Source organism: Amborella trichopoda, chromosome 6 (genome assembly GCF_054954075.1).
Source record: "Amborella trichopoda isolate Santa Cruz 75 chromosome 6, AtrichopodaSantaCruz75HAP2 v2.0, whole genome shotgun sequence".
In the NCBI taxonomy this organism is placed as follows: domain Eukaryota; kingdom Viridiplantae; phylum Streptophyta; class Magnoliopsida; order Amborellales; family Amborellaceae; genus Amborella; species Amborella trichopoda.
Window position 1 is genome coordinate 44,340,968 of NC_142341.1, and position 13,608 is coordinate 44,354,575.

A 13,608-nucleotide genomic window follows, 5' to 3' on the forward strand; every position below is an offset into this window, starting at 1 on the left:
AGACATTTTGGGTATATAAGTGAAGAAAGAGAAAGGATTGTGTTAGATTTCATAGAGGTGAGAGGTTATCAGGCGGAGAGACGTGTTTGGAGAAACACAAGGAGGAGAGAGAGAGTGAGAGACATGGGCAGATAGAGAAAGAGAGAAGTTTGGGGTATATAAGTGAAGAGAGGATTGGTTTTAGAAAGAGCATATCTTTCGCACATTTGTTTAGATTAAAAAAATGGGTTTAAAGTGGCGAGGGGTTAGAAGATATCTTTTGAAACCTTGGGTTTATCAAGAAATGAAACCTAAAAATAGGGGATATGAAGATATTTTCCCTAAAAAATTAGGTTTGGATGTTAATTGTTTTGTCCACTTTTTCTTTATTTCTTCATTTATTTTATTTTTTTTCTATTTTATGTGTCCCAAACAGGACGGGTCCGGCACTAAGAGGGCTTGGACCAGGTCTTTATTGCCCGATCATGGCATAGCTGGGCCTAGTCCTATCCTATGGGGACTAAGGCTAGGCTATGGCCTGGGGCAGAAGGTCTGGTAGGGAACCCTAAGGACATTTCAAAATTGGTAGATGGCATTACGGGCCGTTTTTGTCTTTTAACAACCTCACAGGCCCGTCGTTTCTTTTTCTCAATGATTTCCATGATGGAAAATTGTTTCATGCGAGTGGGACCGTATTTCCACAATATGCAGTCCCATGGTATAAAGCATCCATCTTAAAGATGGATACAAAAAGGTGGTCCATTAAAAAACAATTGAAATTAATTGTCCAAATGTTTTCTTAATAGAATTATTATTTCTAATCTTGAAAATTTATTTATTTTTTTCGTATTCATGATCTTCATGTTAGAGATTACATGTCCTTAAAAATTAAGTCTAAAAATCCAATCTCAAAAATATATTTTTTAGAGGCGACTCATTTCTACGTGGATTCATACAAACAGTGTCCTTCCAAGATTCCACATAACTTAGTCTTATTTGATTCATATCCGTGGTCTAACTGGACTATGTGCCCATGGAATCTCATTATAAGGTTTCTGATTTTATGCTTTTCCGAGCCTTTGTCTGCTCCTGATCAACCTGCTCCATATGTTACGCACCTCTAGCGAACAAACCCACCAAAAAATCAAATCTATCCCCATTCAACCCAACAAAAATCAGTCCCATTTGATTTGAACATGGGTTATGCCTCAGTTATGACCATACCAGTCCTCAATTTCTCTGGAGACTTGAAGCCAGGAACTGAGAGATGGAGAACACTAGCACGAGCGGTGCGACAAGCTCTAGAAGGCATAGGGTGTTTCGAGGCCGTCTATGATACTGTGGTCCCTGAGTCTTTGCAGAAGGAAATGTTCTCTGCTATGAAAGAACTCTTCGAACTTCCGCAGGAAACGAAGGTGAAAAACCGATCTGAGTACCCACTCCGTGGATATCTTGTGCCTTACCCTCGGGCTCCATTGTACGAGGCCACTTGCATCGACCATGTCGACCAGTCGGAGAATGTTGAGCAATTCACCAACCTGATGTGGCCCCAAGGAAATTCCAAGTTCAGGTTAACTTCCATCATATAGTGAGGCGGTATGCATATTTTTTGTAATAGAAGCATTTTCATAGTTTTATTATTAAATTTCTTTTTGTCAGGAATGAAATTAAGATTTGAATTCCCAGGAACAAACCTCCTCTTTACATAGTTTTGGAAGGAAAAGGTTTTTATAAGATGTCATCTTTACATTGCAAAGGCAATGATACCTAAAAAATCTACTAAAAAATGTCGAAAGCCTTAAATTGATCTATACAAAAAAAATTAGGAACAAATAATAATTTCATGTAATAAAAATAGTGCATCTTACAACATTTTCTAGACCATCAATTCCCAATGTTTTTTAAGTGTTTATAGCTTTGCTCGATTTACATCACTTGGAGGTTTAAAATTCATAATTGAGCGAGAAAATATGATTATGTCTTCTTAAGGGTTTTTGACACTAAAACTCCATCTTTTAGTAAGATTTCAAAGTTACATCATACTTGAATTATTTGTGACACCTTATTACAGTGCACCTTTCAGAAGTTCATCTTCTTTACATGTTTCGCAAATAACTTGTTATGAGAACAATAGTGCACCTCAAAAATCCACTTGAAAAGGACTTTCCAATGTTGAAAAACCATGCAATTGATCATCTCGACTTCATCATATATATAGATATGACAAAAAATTAAGTCCAAAAAATAATGTTTCTTGTAACTTATTGTCAAGATCATTTAATTTTAAAATTAGTTAATATTTATTTACCTACTCATTCTAAACTCCTTTTGGAAAAATAGCTTTCAATTTCATAGTTTGGGTGAAAACATATTTTAATATAGTCGTGAGAGTTTCTGGTACCAAAACATTTCTCATGTCTATAAATCTTGAGGCTAAGATGATCGAATAGAGGGTTTTTAAGCATCGAAACAACATCTTCTTGTGAATTTTTAACGCGCGTCTTAATTTGATTGTTTAGAACCTCACCCTGATATAAACTTTTCATGAGGTAACATCTCTTTCTCCTTCCATCTCTCTCTCAATCCACAATACTCATATGTTCCCAATGATGAAAGAGAAAACTCTCTCTCTCTCTCGAACTAATTCACTTTGAGGGCCACAGCGAAACGGTGAAGACCATAACAAAGAAGGCAACAGAGTTGAATAAAATGATCCAGGTAATGATTTGGGAGAGTTATGGTGTGGAGAAATACTTCAATGACCTTGACACATTCACAAATTACAATGTTCGCATGATGAGATACAAGGCCCCCAAGGGAGACGAAAAAATGGATGCTCTCAACGTTCACACGGACAAGAACATGGTAACCCTACTGTACCAAGACCAAGTCGGTGGTCTGGAGTTGCAATCTAAAGATGGTTCCTGGATACCAGTGCTCCCTTCCGGAAACTCTTTCGTCGTCATGATAGGCGATGTTTTCATGGTTTGTTTCTCTCTCCCTCTCTCTGTGTGTGTTCGATTGCATGTGCACCCGTTCATTTGCTGTCTCTCTGATCTGGATGACAATCCTGTATGGATGCTATTTACTCTTTATTTTATTTGTTTTATAAATGACACTGATCTCTGCTTAAAATTCAAGGAATGACTAGAAAATGTTTTTTTTTTTTGGAATATATCTAATTTTCCCTTCTACAAAATCTATCATAGTTAGTAAATACATTTGTCTCTGTTGTTCTTTCTTTGTGAGTATTCATTACAGGCACTGAGCAATGGTAGGCTTCATCCGGTTACACATCGAGTGATGTTAAAGGGACGCGAGGACAGATATTCTTATGGGCTATTTTCTGTCCCAACTCATCATGTAATTGTTGATGCACCCGAAGCGCTCGTGGATGAAGACCACCCTAAGGTTTTTAAACCTTTCGATTACACTGAATTCTTCAACAAATACTTCCTCAACCTGAGAAATCAGAAAGAGTATGGACTTAAGGAATTTGCAGGCATCTGAGATCACGTTGAACTTCAAGCCTCCTTCTCACTCCCTCTGTCTCAGTGATGTAATGGTGGGAACTGAGTAATGTTTTGTGAATTTCCAATGTCCAATAAGGCGAGTTAGTTTCGAGATCATTGATATGGTTATGAATAGGTTATTCGATGATAAGTTCTATGAATGTAGTGATAAAAAAATATCGTGAGATTTATCAGCATCGTTTTTAACCCTATACCTGCGCAAAGTATTGCAATAACTGTTCAAGATCATCACAGATTAGGATTAGAAGTCCCTTGTTAGTATTTTACTACTTAAGTGGGTAGTATTTCAAAATAGGAAAAGTTATATAAGGATGCTACCTTATAATGTTGAACTATGGATGCCACTCAAAAATTCATCGGAAAACGTAGTTTTAATATTGAAAAACCCTTTGATTGATCATCTCGACATCGAATGTATGACTATAAAAAATAAAAAGATTTTAAATCTCAAAAATGGTGCATTTTACAACATATTATCTACACTGTACATTTTTAAGATTTTCATATGTTTATAAATCTACTTGATTTTAACGAATTTTAAAATTTAAAATTTAATAATTAGATATAAAAAAAAATTTTGAGATAATCCTAATAACATTTTACGTCAAAATTATATACCATAAAATTTGAAGGGCACCGCTCCTCTACACCTACAGAGGCGTATGAAAAGTGCACCCTTCAAAATAATATGACCTTACAATATAGTTTTCAAAATATTCTTTTGAGGGATAAGGCAGGATTATCATGATGATGAGAGAAGATATTCGTTTTTAGTACATTTAATAATAGATAAACGAATGTATTGTACTTGTACATAAACACTTCCCATCTTCATGTTAATGGAATAAAAGGGAAAGTGTGAAGGCTTGTGTGGAGCACACATCCATGAGGGCGCAAGGGCAAGTGATGAGAACTTTACACTTCGCACGACGCACTCATGTCAGGCACGTGTCTCGCATCACCGTTCAGATTCATTTTCTTTTTATATATAGGTCATCTCGAGGTATAGGTCATCAATTGTAGGGTTCTTTAACATCAAAACGAAAGTTTTTTTTTTTTTTGTTAGAAAATTAAAACTTATTTGAAGAAACCAATATCAAAACAATATTTTTGGATAGATTTTTGAGGTGCGCTTTAGTTCTCCATATATATCTTACTATAATATATATGAGTGAGGTTTGTATAAGGTGCCACTTTAAACAATCAAATAAGGAGGATAACAACTTTAGTTCTCGATGTTGGTTATGGTAGATGGAAAAGCCTAACAATGGGTACGACAATGCTATTATTTAACATTGACGGATTCCCACTACTCACGTTAAACAAAAGGGTGCGGTTTGGATAGAGCCGAGGCTCTAAATCATCAAAGTAGGGTGAACCTTCAAATAGTATGGGAAATTTGGTTTCAATACTGGAAATTTTTGTGATAGTTCTAAAATATATTTTCATCTTCAGTTATAAAACTTAAAGTTTTAAAAATACTGTAGATCTAGCAGATCCAGTGGTTTAAAAAATGGATCGGTACCCCGGATCGGGCACCCCAAAAACCCATCCGGATCGTTAAATCTACGATCCGGATCGGTCGGATTAAGCTTTAAACGAATCTAAAAAAATTATTAAAATTCATTATAAATGTTGTTTTTTTAAGAATCCAATAAGAAATCGTGGTACTACATTATTAATTTTTATTTTTTTCATCAATATGTGAATATTGAGTTTTTTTTCTCTGTATAAACTTATTTTAACAAAAATACTTGTTGTATTTTTGACAAAAATAAGAAATGAGTTTTTTTGACAAAAATATGAACTTATTTTAACAAAAAATAGGAAATGAGTTTTTTGACAAAAATACTTGTATTTTTTTTTATAAGAACTTTTTTTTTTTTTCACAATAACTTTTTACTTTTTATTTTTTTGACAAGAAAAAGAATTGATAAGTACCTTTCAGTTTTTTTATACAAATTTTTTTTTTCTGTAGATAAGAAATGTTTTTACAAAAAGAGAAATTGATAAAAGCTTTTATTTTTATTTTTTAGAAAAAGCCTTTGTAATTTTTTTGATAAGAAAAAAAATTGAGAAAAAGCGAAATTGATAAAAACCTTTTATTTTTTTTTTTTACAAAAAAACCTTTAATTTTTTTGATAAGAAAATAATTTAACAAAAAAACAGAGAAAAAAAGACAATTCCTCTACGATAGTAGTCGAGCCCGTATTTGTCTTCACAATGAGCTCACGTAATATCCGGTATAGCACTTGCAACTTAGTGCTTATAAAACCGTTAACAAAATATATAATATATGAACATTTTAAGGTATTACCTTTTCTTATATTCCCACATTGAAGAGAGATAAGCAAATTTATATGAATAACTAGTTCTTTGTACTCACTATTTGCAACGCGTGTGAAGCAACGAGATCATGCGAAGTGTGTAGATTGTGAGCACATGTGCGTGAAAGAACTTACGCCCCGCGAAGCGTGCAGACCTGTGGGCGGGTCTGGACGTCATGACGTGAAGAACCGAAAATTCCCTTTGACTGTAGAAGATTGGGCTGGTCTTAACGTCATGATGCGAAGAACTGCAGAAGATTGGGACGGTCTTAACGTCATGACGCGAAGAACTGGGGCGATTTACTGTGCAGAATCATCGGTTCTACATAATATGATAATATCCCAATCCCATCGTCGGTTCTTCATAATATGATAATATCCCAATCCCATATAATAAGAGAATATCTCAATCCCACATAATATGAGACTTTCTAATGTGGGTGATTTTGGATATCACCAAATCTAACCGTAAGAAAACATTTAGACGTTGTTTTTAGATGGACCACCTACTTGCATTCATCTTTAAGATTGATGATTTACACTTTCTGAACAGCATATATAGAAATGCATTTACACTTTCTGGACAGCATATATAAAAATGCAATCCAACCCGCTAGAAATAATTTTCCATAGATAAAAAATAAATACATCTCTCTATTTGATGCTTAGTTGTTGCCTTGGAGATACCCTTTGACAAAAAGGGTATCTCAACCCTCCAACGATTTTAATAATGATATAATATTAAAATAAATAATGATTTTAATAATATTCAGCTTCTACCAAGTTTTGCTAGTCAGGCTAATCGCCATGCTTATTCAAAGAAGGAACACAACCTAAGGGCTTGTTTGGTTCATTCCTATCAGTTTGCATATATAAAACAATTTTTATATGTAAATAATTCCTAACACAATAGTTTTTCAATCCTATTTTTCCCATGTTTGGTTCAACATATTTGGAATTCCTATGCATACAATTTTTTATGTTTGGTAACCCAATTGTAAACTATCTCCCAATCTCTCTTTCTCTCTCTAAAAACCCTTTTTTTTTTCTCTCTTTTAAAAAAATATATCTCTTTCTCTTTCTAAAACACAATCTCTCTTTCTCTCTAAAAACCCATTTTCTCTCTCTGAAAATCCAATCTCTCTTTCTAAAAACCCATTTTTCTCTCTAGAAACCCAATCAACCTTTCTCTATCTAAAACCCATTCTCTCTCTCTAAAAACTCAATCTCTCTCTTTCTCTCTAAAAACCAAAAATCCAATATATCTTTCTCTATCTAAAAACTCATTCTCTCTCTAAAAACTGAATCTATCTTTCCCGCTCTAAAAATCCAATCTCACTTTTACCTTCCACATAATCGTTTAGGAGGTGGTTGCTTTTGCTGCCAGTGCTCCACTAGGATCTCTAGCACTTTGCTTTTCCTAGCTCCTTTTGTAGCTTTCCTTCTCCATTCTTACTTCTTTCAAGATTTCCACCTCACCTTGTTTGCTCTCTTCTTCAACTTGCTCATATGTTTGGTTCTTATTTTGACTTTACAATGTGTTAGCTCCACAGAATCATCGTTATTTAGCTCAACCTGATCACCATAGACCCTCAAACAAGAAACCTAAATTCCTAGAAAACAGGAAACGTCTTATGTTTATAATAAAATCTGAAAAGATCTTAGATGAAACCTAGTCCAAATTTATGCTCTAAATGGTTAAAATTTATAATCGGTAAAGATTATTACGGATTAGTCAAATTACAGTCTATAGATGAATCCTGACATTAAAAGATCAACCCTCCTTGAGAACTGTTGGCAAAACCAGCTTGAAATCATGCAAAATCTAAAATAAAAAAAGAAATATTAAAATTGAGATTATACTAAAGATCAAAGAAGCGGAAAATTAAAGTAGAATCAGTTTGCTCAGTATACCAAAAAACTCAAAGTTTAGACCCATAACATATTGTGGGTTCATTCGCTCCTTTGCTTTATCTTGCTTGAAGAACTTACCAAGGGCATCTTCTTCCTAGTGTTTGATCTTGCTTAGGGCATTGTCTTCCTAATGCTTATAAATCTTGTTTTTCAAGATTCTAGATAATTACAGTTTCAAGACTTAGGATTTTCTAAGGTTTACTAACTCTAGGGTTTCTCTAGTACAAAGGAATTATCTATCTAATCTATACGGACTTTCTTTGGATTTTCAGATTTGAATTATGGGAGACTAAGTGGGTTGACATAGGCTTCAATTAGGCATTAATCCCAATTAAAAATAAGACTTATAATTAATTTGAGATCAGGACTCCTAAGCTTGATTTGGTCAAATCCCAAGCTATATCTGTCCAAGAAATTACCCAAAATATCTTGTAAGCATCTAAAATGATCGTGAGCTTCCTAAAATTTTCAAAAAAAATTTGGAGGATGGTAGTTGGTAGTGATGTGATACATGTCGCTAGGCCCATTGGGCCGAGCGACACACCCTGCATTACTGAACAAGTTTTGATGTGTTTTTGGGGTTCTATATTGAGGTTTTCTCATGTTTTTGTGATGTTCTAAAAAGATCCTGACTAGATTAGGTATTTTGTGTAGTTTTGGTAGATTTCTCAGGAGTTGTGGATTATGGGTATGTAGTACTAGACTAGTATGGTCCATATGGCGCATGGTTCCATGTTTTTTTTGGGACATAGGGGTTTAAGAAATAGGAAAACTGGTCTTCTTAGTATTGGCTATCTCAAGTTGGCCATTTTTGGCGCACCTTGTATTTTGAGGGAACGGTGAGCGGTCAAGAAGTACAGATTTATAACAACCCTTTTTTGTCATTCCCTCCTAATACCAAATGGTTGGATGGCATACCAGTCAATTTTTTAAGCATCCTTGAAACTCCATGCCATCAAAACTAGTGATGTAGAGTATTTTCATCTTAGGGTTTTCTGGATATCAGTTTTTTTAAGGATGTTTTTTCATGGTGATCTTCATCGGACTCTTAATTGGATTTTTTAGCTATACCACATAACGTTAGGTTCTCAAAATCCCAACTTTCAATATTTCAATTTTTTATTTTGTCCCCTTCTCCTTGGTTCCCTTTCCCACTTCCTAGAAATTTTATGCAGGAAAGGCTTCTTTTACTACAAACAGTTTCCGAAAGGTTTTTAATTCATACTTCAAAAACTTTTTCAGAAGGCAGAAAATTGGTTACGTCACACACGGATTTTTCCAATTCCTTTTCTTTAGAAAATATTTTAAAAATTTAATAAAAGAAAGACTTTTTGAAAACAAAACTAAATAGCAGACGTACTGTTTTTAACAAAGAAATTGAGGTTTTGGAAATCACGACGCACACAATTTGAAATTTTGAATGGGGGATCTTTTTGAAAAATGATTTGGTCAGTAGTTTAGAGTCAGCCATGATTTGGACAAATTTTGCAGTTTGATGTCATGCTCGGGAAGGGTCTTAACAGTTTCACGTCATACCCATGATCAAATTTCCTAGATAAACATCATGCCTAAGATATATCTTCAAAGTTTTTTTCCAAAACTATCTTCATAGATTTTTTTTCCAAAACACAACGGACACTTTACAACATATGGAGTTAGACATTTTCTAAAGACATTAGTGACCCCTTAAATCTCCCAAATTTCTGCTTAATAATTCTATTGGATTCGATTTCATTATTCAACATCAAAATGACTCTATTACCTGCGATCATCTGAAACTTACTTCACAACCCCATGGTATTACATTTTCCCTCGCCTTCTTTCTTCACAACCCAACTACTTCTCAAAAACAATACCACGATATAACATGTCCACCTTCAATATTACTCACTACAAAAGTCCATAAGGATTAACTGATTTACTTTTAGTGGATGTCTATAAAATTATAATCCCATATTCTCCATTACGATTATCCAATTTGACCATAAGACCGTAAGACCCACTACTTTCACATCTAGTTCAAACTTAAGACCAATCTTATAATTAGGGAACCTTTTCTTGTGCATGAACGCTCTAAAATCCAACAGGTCGATTTTTGACAAACAAAGAGTTAAAAAAAATACAGCTAACAAAAAGAAAGAAAAATAAGAAAGAGAAAATATTACAAAAAGAACATCAAGATTTTACATGCTTCACACGAGAGGGTTACATCCATAGGCATGGAAAATTGAACCCCACTATACGAATGAGAGCACATCACAGACTTTGGGATAAAAAAGGTATTTTACTAACCGTCAACAATACCCAGTCGAACAACCCTTGAAACTATTCTCCCGACCTTGTTTTACTTCTTGCAATTATTACCGAACACACCAGGACGAGATGCGAGAGTGAAAAAAAACCGTCTTTCTCTCTACAAAGGGGATACCAACTAAAATCTCACATGGATACTATGTTTTCTCACTAGAAGCTAAATTTTCTCACTAGAAGCTAAGTTCTCTCTAAAGACTCCTCTTTTTATGTGCAAGAGGCCCTTGCCTCTCACTAGAGGGAAGTTTACATTTTCCACAAGTCACTCAAACAGGGCTTACATATTCATTTCTCTCATAAGTTATGAATCTTAAACGAACAAACATCCTTATCTTGTTAAGAAACATATTTATTTCTTGTATGATTTGTTTTTTTTAAAAAAAATAAGAGATTTCATATCCTACAAAATAAGTCTGAATAAACATAGAAACACATCCGTATCAATATCAATCTGAATAATATAGGATTTCTTATTTGGAGATATTCTTGGGTCGCACCATATCCAACAATCTCCACTTCGATATCAAAATCACTTGCTTATCATGCCAACATTAATAAGACAGTTTTATGGAATCTTCCCTTTTTGCCAAATAATTTCTTTTATCATTATTACTGAAAAAGATTGTGCTTACCATCAAATTTCTCAACTACAAACTTTGCATACCATTTGTAAGAAAAATAAAGCAAGAAAATGCCACTTTTTGTGAACGAGAGCTCTAAAGCCCGATTGGTAATAAAGAGCAATAAATACACAACCGACACTAAGTAAGAAATTAAAGCAAGACGGAAATAACACAAAATGCATCAGACATTATATAATTCACCCCAAAGGGCTGCATCTACAGACATGACAAACTAAAATCTACTATACTTATGAGATTGCATCATATATTTTGGGACACAGAAGGTATTTTACTAACCATTGATAATCTCTAGACGAACAATCCCTGAAACTAGTCTCTTGAGCAACATCAATTGTCATTGCTTATACTCTTTACTTTTGGCAACCATTGAATAACACAACAGATAGAGATGCGAGAGCAACAAGAAACCAACTTTCTCTTTAGTAAGGGAATACCACAAAAAAATATCCATGGAAATAGCTTCTTCACAAGAAACAAGCCTCTCTTTCACATGAGGCACGGATATTCTGATTTTCTCACTAGAAGCTCACTTCCCTCTTCAGGCTCCTCCTTCTCTATGTCAAAGGCCCTTGCCTCTCTCTAGAGTTAAATTTACCTTTCAAATAAGTTAAACCAAATAGGGCTCACATATCTCTTTCTCACTCATTATATATATATGGGAAAAGTTTATATAGAGCCTAGGTTCTAAATAATCAAATTAGAGCCTACCTCAAAACTTTCATTAGAAGAGATTGTTTTGATGCCGAAATATCATCAAATTGATCATCTTGATATCAAGATGCATGGACATGAGAAAAACATGAATTTCGAGTTTTGGAAATAATGCATCGCGTAACGCATTTTTGGACTGTCAATTTTTAAGATTTTCATAGATCAGCTCGATCTACACTTTTTTTGAAACTTTAAATTTTATAACTAAGTAAGAAAATATAATTTAAGGGTCTCACAAAACGTTTTAGTTTTGAAACCACATTTTTCGACATTATTTGAAGGTGGGCTCTAATTTGATTGTTTATAGCCTCATCTCCATATAAACCACACCCTATATATATATATATATATATATATATATATATATATATATATATGTATGTATGTATGTATGTATGTATGTATGTATGTATGTATGTATGTATGTATGTATGTATGTATGTATGTATGTATGTACGTACGTATGGAAAAGTCTTCCCAACGCCAATAGGTGAAAATGTATAGTGATTTCGCCTATCCTCATCACCGTCCAAATTTCATCGTGCACTCAAGATTGTCCGACAGTATTTTATTTTTAAGTTTTTTTCTACAAATCGGAATGATCTGAAATTTGGAGGGTATGTACATCTTACTGAGGCGCATCTAATAAAAATATAAAAAACATCATCCGTGAAAAATAAATTGATCAAAATACTCTCGAAATATTTCAAAGATATTTTGGTTAATGCTTTTCATGTAAAATATTTTTTTTATATTTTTCAAAGATTTCCATACTTTTGATGAATACACGCTCCAAATTTTAGGTCATTCCAATTTGCAGAAAAAAAATGAAAAATGAAAGACTACCGGATAATTCTAACCGTGGGATGAACTTTGGACGGTGATGGAGGTAGTCGAACTCACTGTCTATGGATAGAGAAATATTTGAAAAATACAAAAAAAAAAAATTTACATGAAAAACATTGACCAAAATATCACCGAAAAGTTTCAAGGGGTCAATTTACTTTTCGCAGATATTTTTTTAAAAATTTTTATTAGATGCGCCTCAGTAGGATATACATACCCTCCAAATTTCAAATCATCCCGATTTATAGAAAGAAAATGAAAAATAAAATACTACCAGACAATCATGACCACGCAATAAAATTTAGACAGTAATGAGGGTAGGTGAAATCACTATTCATTATCACCTATAGGCGTTGGGAAGACTTTTCCTACATATATATATATATATATATATATATATATATATATATATATATATATATATATATATATATATGTATGAAAGATAATACAAAATGCTTATAGGCGAAAATGAACAGTGATTTCGCTTACCCTCATCACCATCTAAAGTTCATCGCATGGTCACGATTGTCTGGTAGTATTTAATTTTTCGATTTTTTTCTTCAAATCTGAATGATCTGAAATTTATAGTTTGTGTTCATCAGAAATAAAAAAATCTACGAAAAATATCAAAAAAAATATTTTACATAAAAAATATTGACCAAAATATCCTTGAAAAGGAAAGTTTCAAGGGTATTTTGATTAAAATATTTTATGAATTATTTTTTTTTATATTTTATTTGGTGCGTCTCATTAAGATGTACACACGCTCTAAAATTCAAATCATTCAAATTTTTATAAAAATAAAAATAAAAAATGAAATAGGACCAAATAATCATGACGATGCGATGAACTTTGGAAGTCGATGAGGATAGGTGAAATCACTGTTTTTTTTTTCCTATAGGCATTGGGAAGACTTTTCTTATATATATATATATATATATATATATATGAGCAATGATTTCTAGCAACCGTTGTATAGTAATATGATGCAACAACCTAAAAAAACCATCTTATGGCCATTTGTTTGATCTAAATTTTGAAATATACACCTTTTTCATTCTAATGAACAATCACAAAAAAAAAAAATTGAAAACACAACCTAGAAAGTATTTTTTTAGCCCAATTAACATAGGCCGTTCATTTTGGTGAGATACTTAGATCTAGGTCTTAGAAGAATTTTTTCATTTCTAATTTTTTTGGATAACGTTATTATCATTAGATGAACAATGTTAAAAAAGATGATTTTGAATTTATAAAGGCTAAAATCTTGAAATTCACAAAATGAATGGTCTAGATTCGTCTTTGGTGGGGACTCATTTTGACCATATCTAAGGTTCAAAT

The 13,608-nt window shown here is 33.2% G+C and overlaps 1 protein-coding gene across 1 annotated transcript; it reads left to right on the top strand.

The window, feature by feature from the left end:
• The first annotated feature begins 1,111 nt into the window (after positions 1 to 1,111).
• On the top strand, positions 1,112 to 3,642 carry LOC148781807 (putative 2-oxoglutarate-dependent dioxygenase AOP1). The gene is made up of 3 exons (XM_088869740.1): positions 1,112 to 1,549; positions 2,643 to 2,964; positions 3,241 to 3,642. Exons 1-3 carry the CDS (start codon positions 1,176 to 1,178, stop codon positions 3,487 to 3,489), a joined length of 945 nt encoding a protein of 314 aa, XP_088725866.1. The 5' UTR covers positions 1,112 to 1,175; the 3' UTR covers positions 3,490 to 3,642.
• The last annotated feature ends 9,966 nt before the right edge of the window (positions 3,643 to 13,608 follow it).

Excerpts from the sequence above, each read along its gene's own strand:
- LOC148781807 (XM_088869740.1), top strand. The coding sequence starts at position 1,176 with ATGGGTTATGCCTCAGTTATGACCATACCAGTCCTCAATTTCTCTGGA. Across the intron at positions 1,550-2,642 it reads CAAGGAAATTCCAAGTTCAG|CGAAACGGTGAAGACCATAA; the intron begins GTTAACTTCCAT and ends TGAGGGCCACAG. Across the intron at positions 2,965-3,240 it reads TGATAGGCGATGTTTTCATG|GCACTGAGCAATGGTAGGCT; the intron begins GTTTGTTTCTCT and ends TATTCATTACAG.